Source organism: Mustelus asterias, chromosome 29, assembly GCF_964213995.1.
Source record: "Mustelus asterias chromosome 29, sMusAst1.hap1.1, whole genome shotgun sequence".
Taxonomy (NCBI): Eukaryota; Metazoa; Chordata; class Chondrichthyes; order Carcharhiniformes; family Triakidae; genus Mustelus; species Mustelus asterias.
In genome coordinates this window covers 11,021,802-11,036,264 of record NC_135829.1, presented here as the reverse complement: position 1 = coordinate 11,036,264, position 14,463 = coordinate 11,021,802, and the positions used below count along the sequence as shown (strand labels likewise).

Genomic DNA, 14,463 nt, shown 5'->3' with positions numbered 1-14,463 from the left:
TCCTTGGAAAGAATGCAACACAGCTCTTTGCTAATATTTAGTCTGTTTATTTTTGAATTCATTCCATTATTTTTTCTTCATGTTTTATTTGCTGATCCAAAGATCCAAGGTCCGTGAGTACAAGACAGCAACAAGGCTGGATGGAAAGTGAGGCGACGTTAAGATGTGAGGTTACCAACCTTGAGGTTTAAGGACCTCAGGCTCCAGAGAAGAAGAGGAAATTGGTCAAGAGTGAGGAGTTACATAGAGTTGCAATTCTAGGAACAGACATGTCAGAACATCACAAAGAGCGACTAGATTACATTGTGTGGTGTGAAGGTTAAACATTGGGAGAATAACGTTAAAACAAATAGACAAGGAAAGAAAGGAGACTATCAGCGATGACAGCAAGAGAAGAGAGTATAAAGGAGAAAGAATAATATTTTTTGGAAAGGAGAGAAGAGAGAATGGACAGCACGGTGGCACAGTGGTTAGCACTGCTGGGGAGGCAATGGCCGAGTGTTATTATTGCTGGACTGTTAATCCAGAAACTCAGCTAATGTCCTGGGGACCTGGGTTCGAATCCCGCCACGGCAGATGGTGGAATTTGAATTCAATAAAAATATCTGGATTAAAGGATCTACTGATGACCATGAAACTCTTGTCGATTGTTGGAAAAACCCATCTGGTTCACTACTGTCCTTTAGGCAAAGAAATCTGCCGTCCTTAGCTGGGGGGCCTACATGTGACTCCAGAGCCACCGCAATGTGGTTGACTCTCAACTGCCCTCTCAACAAGGGCAATTAGGATGGGCACTAAATGCTGGCCAGCCAGCGATGCCCATGTCCCACAAATGAATAAAATTTTTTAAAAACTGCTGCCTCACAGCGCCAGGGAGCCAGGTTCAATTCTGGCCTTGAGTCACTGTCTGTGTGGAGTTTGCACATTCTCCCCATGTCTGTGTGGGTTTCCTTTGAGTGCTCTGGTTTCCTCCCACGGTGCAAAGATGTGCGGGTTACGTTGATTGGCCATGCTAAATTGATCCTTAATGTCCAAAGATGTGCAGATTAGGTGGATTGGCCATGCTAAATTGCCCCTTGGTGTCCAAAGATATGCAGGTTAGGTGGATTGGCCATGCAAAATTGCCCCTTGGTGTCCAAAGATGTGCAGATTATGTGGATTGGCCATGCTAAATTACCCCTTAGTATCAGGGGGATCGGTAGTGTACATAAATGGGGTTACGGGGATAGGGCCTGGGTGGGATTGTGGTCGGTGCAGGCTCGATGGGCCGAACGGCCTCCTTCTGCACTGTGGGGATTCTGTGATTTTATAATGTGAGAAGGAAAAAGTGGAGAAAGTGAAAAAACAGGAAGGGGAGGGGGAGAGAAAATACGAGAGAAAGATCTGCACCCTCCAATATCCATAATTGCTGTCACAGCTTTACATCGAGCACAAGTTAAAATATGACCGAGAACTCTCAGGCAGTATTACATTGAAGAGGTGATTAGTTGAGACCGTTCTATACTAAAGTATGAAGGCATAACATGTCGTCAATGGAGATTAAATGTACAGTACCCAACCAATCAAACCACTGTATTTTGAACCAGTATGATCAAATTAATAATACTTACACATGTCACACTGTAAAGGTCATAGCAGCACAGTTTGGATAAAAGTTAAAAGGTCTGCAGTATGAATACTGATTGAATCGAAGCAAAACTTCGAAATGGAAAGGCACCCAAATAAAAGGTATCTAAACAAAAGACACAAACGAAGGAATGAATCAACTGCTGGGGTTACTTAATTAGTGACTGGTGCAAATTAACACCGCCTTTAAAAAAAGGTATGTTTGTAGTGTACATGAGAGATGTACAAAATAAATACCTGGTACCTGGGGGCATCACGGTGGCACATTGGCTAGCACTGCTGCCTCACAGCTCCAGAGACCTGGGTGCGATTCCAGCCTCAGGTGACTGTCCGTGTGGAGTCTGCACATTCTCCCCGTGTCTGTGTGGGTTTCCTCCGGGTGCTCCGGTTTCCTCCCACAGTTCGAAGACGTACACGTTAGGTTGATTGGTGCTAGATTGCTCCTTAGTGTCCGGTTATTAGCAGGGTAAATATGTGGGGTTACTGGGATTAGGGCCTGGGTGGGGTTGTCGTCAGTGCAGGCTCGATGGACCGAATGGCCTCCTTCTGCACTGTTGGGATTCTGTTTGCTTTGATTTTCTTGAGATAATCAATCAGCATAATTAAGGACCCCACGCACCCTGGACATTCTCTCTCCCACCTTCTTCCATCAGGAAAAAGAAACAAAAGTCTGAGATCACGTACCAACCGACTCAAGAACAGCTTCTTCCCTGCTGCCATCAGACTTTTGAACCATGAGGTATAGGAACAGAATTAGTCCATTCAGCCCATCTGCTCTGCCATTCAAATCATGGCTGATAACTTTCTCAACCCCATTCTCCCACCTTTTACCCCTAACCTTTGCTCCCCATACCAATCAAGAACCTATCTATCTCTGTCTTAAAGACACTCAATGACCCGGCCTCCACAGCCTTCTGTGGCAATGGATTCCACAGATTCACCACCCTCTGGCTGAAGAAATTCGTGAGGCTGTGCCCTCGGATCCTAGTCTCTCCGACTAATGGAATAGGACCGACCTTATATTAAATTGAGCTACACCCTAGCTATGACTAACTACATTCTACACCCTTTCCTTCTCTCTGAACAGTATGCTTTGTCTGTATAGAGTGCAAGAAACAATACTTTTCACTGTATCCCAATCCATGTGACAATAATAAATCAAATCAAATATTTATTAAACTTTTGAGCCTTGAGGTAAATAAGACTACATACTTCAACATCCATAACATCATCCGAGTCATTCAAAGCTCTCCTGCAACTGAATCCTCTCATCTATGTCCTTTACTGTCTCTTATTCCCATTCACACTTGACCTGCTTCTCGCATTCCACCTTCTGGTGATCATATGCCCGATCTCATAGAAATCATAGAAACCTGACAGTGCAGAAGGAGGCCATTCGGGCCATCGAATCTGCACTGACAACAATCCCACCTATGCCCTATGCCTGTAACCCCACAAATTTACCCCGCTAATCTCTGTGCATCCCAGGTCACTAAGAGGCAACTTAGCATGGCCAATGCGCCTAACCGTCACATCTTTGGAGGAAACCGGAGCACCCTGAGGAAACCCAGGGGAGAACGTGCAAACTCCACACAGAGAGTGACCTGGGAATCGAACCCGGGTCCCTGGAGCTGTGAGGCAGCAGTGCTAACCACTGTGCCACAGTGCTAACCCTGTGCACAAACTCTCATGCAAACCTTGATCACCTAGTTCATGGTCCGGTCCCATTCGCCCATCACCATCCACCCCCGTTCTCGCTGGCTTGCGTTGGCTCTTGGTGAACTGGTTCTCCTTGATTGTAAAATTCTCAACCGTGATTTGAATTCCATTCCATGGCCTGGTTCCTCCCCATCTCTGTCACCTCCTCCAGCCGCACAGCCTTCTGACGGTGTCGGCACTCCTCAGTTTCTGGCCCCTGGTGCGTTCGCCATTTTAAAATCATTCTATTAGTGATGGTGGAGCCTTTAGCTGCCGAGACCAAAGCTCTGGAACCCTCCCTAAATCATGATCTTATTGAATGGTGAAGCAGGCACGATGGGCCGAGTGGCCTACTTGAGCACCAAATTCATATAGAATCTTAGAATTCCTATAGTGTAGAAGGAGGCCATTCGGCCCATTGAGTCTGCTCCAACCGCAATCCCACCCAGGCCCTATCTTCGTAATCCCACATATTTACCATGCTAATCCCCCTGATACTAAGGGGCAATTTAGCATGGCCAATCAATGTAACCCGCACATCTTTGGACTGTGGGAGGAAACCGGAGCACCCGGAGGAAACCCACGCAGACGCGGGGAGAATGTGCAAACTCCACGCAGACAGTGACCCAAGGCCGCAATCGAACCCGTGTCCCTGGCACTGTGAGGCAGCAGTGGTAACCACTGTGCTGCCATACCGCCGTAACCTCTCTCTCTTCCTTTAAGACCCTCTTTAAGACCTACCCCTTTGGCCAGCATGGTGGCACAATGATTTTCTATGCGGGTGGCACACCCTCCCTGATAAAAGTTGGCGATACCGCAATACTGCTGCCTCACAGTGCCAGGAACCCGGGTTTCAATTTTGGCCTTGGGTCACCGTCTGTGTGGAGTTTGCACGTTCTCCCCGTATCTGCGTGGGTTTCCTCCGAGTGCTCCAGTTACCTCCCACAGTCCAAAGACATACAGGTTAGGTTGATTGGCCTTGCTAAGTTGATCCTTAGTGCCAGGGGGACAAGCAGGGTAAATACATGGGGATAGGGTCTGGGTGGGATAACTGTCGGTGCAGGCTCGATGGGCCAAATGACCTCCTTCTGTACTATAGGGATGCTATGAAATATCAGTACATTGAGTCAGTGCAGACTCGATGGGCTGAATGGCCTCTTTCTGCACTGTAGTGATGCTATACAATATCCGTACATTGAGTCAATGCAGACTTGATGGGCTGAGTGGCCTCCTTCTGCATTGTAATGAGGCGATGAGATATCCGTACATTGAGTCAGTGCAGACTCGATGGGCTGAATGGCCTCCTTCTGCACTATAGTGATGCTATACAATATCCGTACATTGAGTCAGTGCAGACTCAATGGGCTGAATGGCCTCCTTCTGCACTATAGTGATGCTATACAATATCCGTACATTGAGTCAGTGCAGACTCAATGGGCTGAATGGCCTCCTTCTGCACTATAGTGATGTTATACAATATCCGTACATTGTGTCAGTGCAGACTCGATGGGCTGAATGGCTGATGGGCTGAATGGGCTGATTCCCGTAGTCGGCAGGACGGTAAAATTCGCCCCAGTATCTCCTTACGTGGCTTCATGTCATAGATAGTTTACTCACACTACGGTGAAATGCCTTCTGATGTGTCATGATGTGGAAAATAAAATGCTGCTACGATTTGACATACATCGAGTTCTTCATATTCCCAACTGCAGCGACCACCCAACAGTTTGTTCGAATGTAACCGGTGACAACTTTGTATCGGATATAATGTGACCAAAGGTAACAAGCTGTAAGGGTCAGCTGACCCAGTAAACCATAGAACCAATTACAGAATGATGTGATGGTCAGCTGACTCACTATAAATAAGAACCTATTGGGAATTGTGTGGAGCTTGGATTGGCCCAGGGCATGGCCCCAAGTTTGGAGTAATGAAATTTCTTTATTAAATTCTTTGATTTATAAGTTGGAGTAAGTTTTGTTATTTTTTATTGTCTGCATTTGAAGAGCTCCTTCTGAAGGAACAGAGTTGCCCCCGGAGATTACTACATGTAACTCTTTCAAACCCACAATCGGGGCGGCACGGTGGCACAGTGGTTAGCACTGCTGCCTCACAGTGCTAGGGACCCGAGTTTGATTCCTGGCTTGGGTCACTGTCCGTGTGGAGTTTGCACGTTCTCCCCGTGTCTGCGTGGGTTTCCTCCGGGTGCTCTCTGAAAGGCATGCTGGTTAGGTGCATTGGCCGTGCTGAATTCTCCCTCAGTGTACCCGAACAGGCACCGGATTGTGGATTTTAGATCATAAGACATGGGAGCAGAATTAGGCCACTCGGCCCATCGAGTCTGCTCCGCCATTCAATCATGGCTGATATTTTTCTCATCCCCATTCTCCTGCCTTTTCCCCATAACCCCTGATCCCTTTATTAAGCAAGAACCTATCTACCTCTGTCTTAAAGACACTCAATGACCCGGCCTCCACAGCCTTCTGCGGCAAAGAGTTCCACAGATTCACCACTCTCTGGCTGAAGAAATTCCTCCTCATCTCTGTTTTAAAGGATGGTCCGTTTAGTCTGAGGTTTTCTGCCCTCTGGTTCTAGTTTTTCCTGCTAGTGGAAACATCCTCTCCACGTCCACTCTATCCAGGCCTCGCAGTATCCTCACAATAACTTAATTGCAGTGTTAATGTCAGCCTACTTGTGACTAATAAATAAACTTTAACTTTAATCGGAGGGCACATGCTCCGATCTGCAGCACTGCATCCACAATCACTGTGACGTTTTCTACATTTGAGAGTCAAAGATGACCTACTGTCTGGTAGCGAGGCAGTGTCGGAATCAGATTTGCTGTGGTCAAACAGTTTAATAATCTACTTCTCAAGTGCATTCATTATACATGCTGGTTCAAATGCGGTGGGAAAAAAAAACTATCCATTTTTTAAGAAATAAATATATTCAAGTCAAGTACACCTAACAACATTGCTTGGAATAAACCATATATGTTCGAAACATCAGTGCGATACTCATCAATAAATAAAACCAGACACTCAGAACTGGGAGCAGAGGTCAGGAAAGTTATATTAATTCAAGCATCATGCATCTAAATGGATCACAACGGTATTGAAAAATCTCTCATTTCTTCTTTTAAACTATACGAAAAGGAAAACAAGACGCCTTTTAATGTCTCCACGAAAGCTTTCAATACACACCTTTATTCTTCTTGCATTGTCCTTGTTTTTATCCATTTGGAATTTCAAATGGAGATAGCTTATCACGTGTACTTAATTTAATTAGTGAGGGGGAAGCGGGGGGGGGGGGGGGGGGGGGGTGGTGGGATGTTAGAGGCTGGAAATGAGCCATTTTACAATCCCAGTGATGTTCAGGTCAAGGTACATGATATGTTGGCCACAGCTTGTAAGGAATATATAAAGAATTTGGAATAGTCTGGTGGGTGGGTTTGAAAGAGATTGGCACCCATTGCAAGGTATGGAGTGGGGTAGAATAGAACCTGCACCAAAATTAAATGGAGGTGTTGGATCCTCATCTGTGCCCTTCTGCATTTGGAACAAAGTTTGGGAAACAATGTACAATAGCTGGCCTCAAAACCAAACTACATATATTTTTCTATTTTTTTTGTTCTTAGTGTTCAAATAATCACTGGTCATAGTCAGCACAAATGTAAAACACCCTATAATAACTTCAGGACTTGGCTGTAAAGGAACAGTGCTTTATTGTACAGAATAAAGTAAAGCAAAGCCACAGGCCCGTGGCGAACACAAACAGGTCCCAACTGGGGCAATGCAATCATGGACCCGCTCAAGGGCTTGCTTTATACAGGGCTCCGTAGAAGAGTTCTACCTGGTGAGTTAATTACCAATCCCCAAGGAGCTCGTATTCAATGGGTCCTACGGGGAGGTCAATCAGTGATTCCCCATGCAAGTCCTGGGGGTTATCACATGCCCTCTATGTGCTCTGAAAGATGTGCCTTCACCCCAACTTCAGGACATACACTCCATTGCACCAATAAAAACCCTGATCTATTTACGTTTTTCATCTCCCCTTGGAGTTGAGCTTCAAATGGCATTCAATTCTAGATTTAAGTTTACTAAAACCTTCGTTAACGAGGTTACAAGCTATCTCATATAAGGGTGAGTAGAGTTACCATAGTAAGGGGGAGATCTTCATCACTCTAGCCTGGAGTTGATACCAGGCACCAGAGACGTACAGATACGCCACCTAAAGTCACAAATTTCTCCCACAATGGTCAGAGGCATTATATAAATAAATCCAAAGTATTAGAATGGAGGCCATTCAATAAAGCCTTAGTGGTAAGCTACATCCTAAATCACAGGATTATACAGCCTTTGAACTTATCCCCTCCTGTCCTTATCTCTGTGAGAACTCTATGTTCCCCTAGATCTTGCATCCTTGCCCTATTTCCCCCACCACTGGTGGCTGCATCGTTAGCTGTAGAACCATAAAATCCCTACACTGCGGAAGGAGGCTATTCGGCCCATTGAGTCATCACTCCATGAGAGCATTTTATCCAGTTCCACCATCCCACCTTCTCCCTGTAACCCTGCGCAATTACCACGGCCAATCCACCTAACCTACACATTTTTGGACACTAAGGGGTAATTTAGCATGGCCAGTCCACCTAACTTACGCATCTTTGGACACTGAGGCACAATTTAGCATGGCCAATCCACCTAACCTACACATCTTGGGACACTAAGGCGCAATTTAGCATGGCCAGTCCACGTAACCTGCACATCTTGGGACACTAAAGCACAATTTAGCATGGCCAATCCACCTAACCTACACATCTTGGGACACTAAGGCACAATTTATCATGGCCAATCCACCTCACCTACACATCTTGGGACACTAAGGCACAATTTAGCATGGCCAATCCACCTAACCGACACATCTTGGGACACTAAGGAGTAATTTAGCATGGCCAATCCACCTAACTTATACGTCTTTGGACATGAAGGCGCAATTTAGCATGGCCAATCCACCTAACCGACACATCTTGGGACACTAAGGCGCAATTTAGCATGGCCAATCCACCTAACCTGTGCATCTTTGGTAAGATAATCTGTCAGAGAGTCAGTGCAGACCTGATGGGCTGAATGTCTTCCTTCTGCATTGTCGGGATTTGGTGATTCTATATCTATTGGGATCTGCCCTGTGGCTGCTGGAACTGTCTAATCTCTGAACCCTTGGGATGCTGGAAAGTTTCCTGCAGTCGTATTTCCACACTCAGTTTCGGGCGCAACCACGTAGCATGATTTACACCTGTTCTCCCCCCTCCCCCCACCCCCCCCAAACCTCTCACCCCTCCCTTGCTGCTTCAGCTGCCTAACGTCCAAAATAACAACTCGACTCAACACTGCAGTAAACCCTGTGAAGCCGAAAGTGTATGAAAAAAATCATCCTTTGTGACATTATACCCCCAAAAAATTAAATCCGGAATGAGAATTAAATGGAAGAGAGTAATTCAGAAAGTGGAGGAGCCTTTAAAGAAAAATACAATGGCAGTTTAAGAGGTTGCAAAATATTTAATATGAAAAGCACCACGCTGAAATTTCTCATCTATTGTCCCAAGGACAATTTCACAAGATACCTCTGTGTCACTCAATAAATAGCAAATGCCGCACTGAATTAATTGCACAATCCCTTTTTGAGGTGCAAAACCTCAGAGGGGACTGTTAATGATTTATTCACCGCTCCTGTAAGGAGAGGAATGTAATTTTATATCCTCAGAACAACAAGATTTAAAAAAAAATCTGAATTGTATTTTAACAACAGGACAACTCGTAACCACAAACAGCCTCACATCCAAAACTTATAGCAAGATGGGTCAGAAGATAAAATATTTGCAGTCAGAAGTGCTATTTATCCAGCATTTCCCAAGGGGAGAGATGAACAGCATTGGAATGGGAATAGAACAGCATCCTGATATTGTGAAATGAACAAGCTATGTTAAAATGCACTAAAAGAGTTCCCCTCTCAACATTGGCCACTGACTAAATATCTTCCCTGATATTTTTTTTTGAAAACAATACATATTCATAACTTTCCATGGGAAATATCAACACCCGAATAGAAAGTTAAAAATCCCTGAAGAGCCGTATGCTGTGTTTACATAATAAAATTTTCACCAGCCCCACACAGTTTCCCCAGTCAACCTTGTGCGGAGTGCCGAGAGTGTGTCTGCTGCAGTTTTCACGTCAGTGGCATTTGGGAAGCAAATATGTTCGGGAACAGAACGTTTAATATAATATTAATCGCTGCAAACTGCAGCTCGCTCCTTCACCCAGTCTCTTTGCAGTTGATCTTAAACGCTAACTCTTCCAGGAGACAGGCAGATAAGCCACAATACATTGAGACTCCCTCGTCTCAAGTGGCTTGCAACGCTGGACAGCTCCCTGTCACAGACGCCTGACTGGAACATTGCACGATTCTCAGTAACTATCCAAACGGGGAGTGCTGAATAGGATGTCGGGGTGGTGGGGGGAGAAAAAAAACACTGATGTCTTCAGGGAGGAAGGCAGCTCTCGTCTTAACTATCTTGAAATTAAGCAGTGGAGATAAATGTCAAGTGTAGCCCACATGTCTTGTGTGAGAGCTCTCACTCAGGAGGGTGTGTTGCTTTTGCTGGCAACCCTTTGCTACCAACTTTAGTATCATGTCACGCCAGGTCCCCAACTCTCTTGTTCCCACTCAATGCAAAAAAGAATATTTCGAACGGCAATAGTAATTCACCAAAACAATTTTTATATGGAACTGTTGCCCCTATTTCTCTTGTTTGCCCAACCATAACATGCTTGGCAATAATATCTGTCCCTGTCAAGTATTTTGGAGGACTGGAGTGCAGATAGCAATAATAAAATGATGAATGATCACGGTAATTCTTTCACAAAGCCCCTTTTGGTCAAATGACAGCAAGGATCAATTGGAATTTGCAAAACCCCATCTTCAGATTGTCCCTTCTTCGCGAGGTGCTCTTGTGACACATACATGGACCTTATCATCTTATATCTGTGACTTGAAGAACAATGCAAATACTGCAGCATGACACATCTTTTTTTTATATATATTTAATTCAACCCATGGCAGCTCGGAAGCTACACACACACACACACACAAACCAGCAACGTTGATCAGCATCAGCGAGAAAGTGTGAAGAAATTCAGGCACAGTTGCAATTAATTCCAAGCTCGCAGCACAACATTTAGAAATCAGCGTTAGGCGCCGATACAGGAAACATGTCAAGGGACAGAGGGATGGAAAATGTGGGAAATAAAACACAGGTAGGTGCTGTGCCTGTCTCACCAGCTGTGGGACTGGCAGGTCCCATTTCCAAAAATAATAAGAAAATCGAGGGAGGCAGAGTTTCTCAGTGGATTTATTCTGTACAATTGTAGGTGATCTTGTCTGCGACAATGTCAAGTCTTGCAACTGACAAGATAGATTGACACATTATTTTATTGAGGGGGGAAGCAACGGGAAAAGAAACCCTCCCCTTCTGCTGAAGCAACTGGTACACTTGTACATGTGCATCCAAGGGCAAACCCACCAACAGAAACTGCCAAAAGCACTGTATCTCGCACAATACCGAGCTTGAGGAGAAAAACGGGTTCAAGATGGTACGTACAGTAGGCAAAGAAAAATAGCATTGACTTACCCCTGGTAATGTTTTCTGTTCATGCAAAGCGCTCTGAGCTTTGAGGGCTGAATCTCTGGCACAGTACGTGAGGAAGGCACAACCTGCGTTAACAAAAAAAAACACAAAGCAAGTTACTTGGAAACCACGAATTCATTTCATCCGGCGCTGAGGGTAAGGTAGTGAGAATCTGCCTCTTTGCTTGCACATCTGCCTTCCCCTCTCTCCCTGAACAGCCTATTTTACTTCCCTCCCCACCCAGAGCACTCCCCCCCACCCCCTCCTCCATTCAAAGAGAATCCACTCTCGGGGACTGGAGTCAAGCAAAGTGCAGGGAATGTTCTGTTTTGTCCAAAATAAAAAGCCCAGGCAGCTTTCATTTATATTTTTTTTTGACAGGCGGAAACAGCGAATGGAAACTTTTCAGTCAAATCATCCATCTAACTTGCCCCAATGCCACTCTTAAAAGAAGAGAAGCAGAGCTTGCCTTGGACAGGGGGGGGGGGGGGGGGGGATGTGTGTTCTAACTGGTTCAAGTTACCTACGAGAACATCTTCCGCCGCACAGACCTGAATTGTGGCGAGCCTTTTTCCACTCCAAGTGCCCCAACTTAACCCGAATTCTTCAATATCACCCACTGTGCCCAGCATTATTCCCAGTCTACAACCCGCATATTCAGCTGACAATTAATGCAAAGGGGGAGCTTTGAGTAAAGATTAGTTGCAGGCGCAGCTCAGGAGGCTCACTGAGCGACGTCTCGCCGCTGTCAACAACCCAGTTCAGAACGGGAGAAACAAAAATCCAAAGCATTACATTCTTAAGAGGACTTCCAGAAACTCGAAGCTGCACGAGAGTGTGAACACATCTTATTAACATGTACTGCAACAGATGTCAATAGTTTTGCTGCTTCTCTTGGCAGTTTAAGATCCATCAACCCTCCCTTTTATGTAATGTGAACAATGCAATCGTTTGCCAGTCAGGTATCTGCCCATCAGCATCCGTGTTAATAAGATTTGCCTGCAAATGGGTAGACATTAATGTCCACAGTTTATTGTCCAAGCTAAAGTTATTGACAACTCCAGCTACATGAACTCCTAAAAAACCAATGAAGGGGAACAAGTTTCCATTAAGATCTAAATCCCATTGACAATTTAACACCAAGCTAAGGTCACTCAATGCATACTGATGATTATATTAATTGACAATATATATATATTTTTGCTATCAGTCCCTGCTGTGAATTCAGCCTTTGGAAGGGGTGTCAGGGAAACTGTCAAAACAAAGCAAGGGGGAGAGGGAGTGAGCACAGAACCCCACACAACGTTACTCGACTTGTGTCGAAATCGTGCAACTCAAAACTCAAGAGGGTCAATCCGATTTTTACCGCGACAAATCTCAGCAACTGCGAATCAATCCATGCCTTTAATAGGCAATTTGCCACATAGGGTTCAAACTGGTGGGTGCTTTCACCGGGATTCTGTCATCTCCCCAACAACGCTGAGAATTCAAAGTGAAAACAGAGGAGGGAATTAAAATAAAAGCAATCCAAGTTGAAGTTGAACAGGCAAGTGCCTAACCAAGACAGCAGAGGCGATTACCATACACTTAAACTAGACTAACACTCGAGTTTGTAAATTTCACCAAACTTTACGCGACCGAAATTGACTCCAATACACTTTTGTGTTTTCTTTGTTAAATTCGTCTATCCGGATTTGAATAGAGGATGCTTTGTCGGTCGTTGCTACAAATTTAGGTTTTCTGTGAAAATACAGGGAGAGGGAGGAAAGTGCAGCTCCCATCTAAGCTTTGCACAAGAAATGAAATTTAAAATGACCAGCGAGAAAAAAAAATTAGACCCTGGCAAAGAGGGGGGAAAAGAGGGGAGGATAAGTGTAGCTCCCATCTAAGCTTTGGCACAAGAAATATCAAGAAAAATCACCAGCAGAAGAGCAAATAATTAAACTTTGGCTGAGAGGGATGGGGGAAGAGGGTAAGTACATCTTCCATCTGAGTTTCCACAAGAAAAATCACCAGCAAAAAAAAACAGATAGTTAAACTTTGCCGCTGGCTAAGGGGTGCATCTTCCATCTGAGCTTTGCACCAGAAATATAAAGGAAAATAATAGCTAGCAAAAACCCCCCACAATAATTAAACTTTGTCGATAGCTGAGAGAGGAAGATGAGGGGGTAAGTGTAGCTCCCACCTCAGCTTTGCAAATGAATTTTTTTTTAAAATCACCAGCCAAAAGAACAAATAATTAAACTTTTACTGTCGATGGTTGAGAGGGGAGAGGACAGGGTAAGTGTAGCTCCCACCTAAGCTTTGCAAATGAAAATTTAGAAAAATCACCAGCCAAAAAATAATAATTAAACTTTTACTGTCGATAGCTGAAGAGGGGGAGAAGGAGGGGGCAAGTGCATCTTGCATCTTGAGCTTTGCAAACATAAACATAAACAAGAAACATAAAGAAAAATAATCGCCAGCAAAAAAAACCCCAAAATGAATAAACTTTGTCGATAGCTGGGAGGGTCGGTTTGCTGCGTTTCTTTTCTTTTGGAACTGGGATGGAGCACAATTTTGACCATTGTAAAAAAAAAATAATTAATTAAAAATCAGCTATCAAATGCAAGTGTTTCATTTGGGGTTCAAAGAGAGAAAGGGACACACAGAGAGAGAGAAAGCCCGCTGCTTCACATGAGCTGCAAATGGGTGTTTGCAAATTGTGAGGAAACTTTAATGATGGGTCAGGGAAAAGTAGAGGAGTGGAGAGAGAGAGAGAGAGAGAAGGGGGGGAATAACTGGCCAGATATGGGTAGCAGATGGGAAACCCAGAGGGGGGAAAGCAGGAAAATAAAGTCAGCCTGGCTGTCTATATGTTAAAACACACACACACACAATCATACACACACACACTGCTCTGGGCTGTCTCCAGCATCCACACTGTACAGAGGAATAAAGACAGCGAGGATTACAGACCTTTGTGCATTCCTGTAAAACGATCCTTCAACACAGTCAGTTCATAGATTTTCCCAAATTCTTCAAAAAGCGGCTTTAGGTCCTTCTCCTCCAGGTTGCGGGGGATCTGGCCGATGAAGAGTTTGATAGCGTCGTGGTCTTTCATGGGGATGGTGTTTTGGCTGCTGTGGTTCAATCCGTTCATCCGGCTGCTACTGCTGCCGCCGCTGCTGCTGCTGCTGCTGTCTAGCTGCACTCCGTTGGTTACAGTGGCCATCTTCAAGCACTCTCTCTCTCTCTCTGTGTCTCTGTCTCTCTCTCTCTCTCTGCTCGCTCACGTCAGCCTCTAACTAGGAGACTCTGCAAGTCCTGACGTCAGGGTTGCCTGGTTGGTGCTGAAACAAATGTGGCTGAATTCACACACACTCACTGCCTTAAAGTGACCCCCACACTCACTCACACTGCCTTAAAGTGACCCCCACACTCACAATACACACACCCAATACACACACACCCACAC

The 14,463-nt window shown here is 44.9% G+C and overlaps 1 protein-coding gene across 50 annotated transcripts in view; it reads right to left on the bottom strand.

Annotated features, from left to right (window-relative positions):
• Nucleotides 1–14,220, bottom strand: part of LOC144480519 (CUGBP Elav-like family member 4) — a 786,252-nt gene extending 772,032 nt beyond the window's left edge. For 49 of the 50 annotated variants that reach the window (XM_078200058.1, XM_078200078.1, XM_078200061.1 and 46 more), the window contains exons 1-2: nucleotides 13,965–14,220; nucleotides 11,010–11,092 (exon numbers count right to left, since the gene is read on the bottom strand). In XM_078200058.1, the coding sequence (XP_078056184.1) occupies nucleotides 11,010–11,092; nucleotides 13,965–14,220 (339 nt within the window). The remainder of the gene's footprint in view (nucleotides 1–11,009; nucleotides 11,093–13,964) is intronic. The other variant, XM_078200035.1, reaches the window with a different exon arrangement.
• Nucleotides 14,221–14,463: the final 243 nt, after the last annotated feature.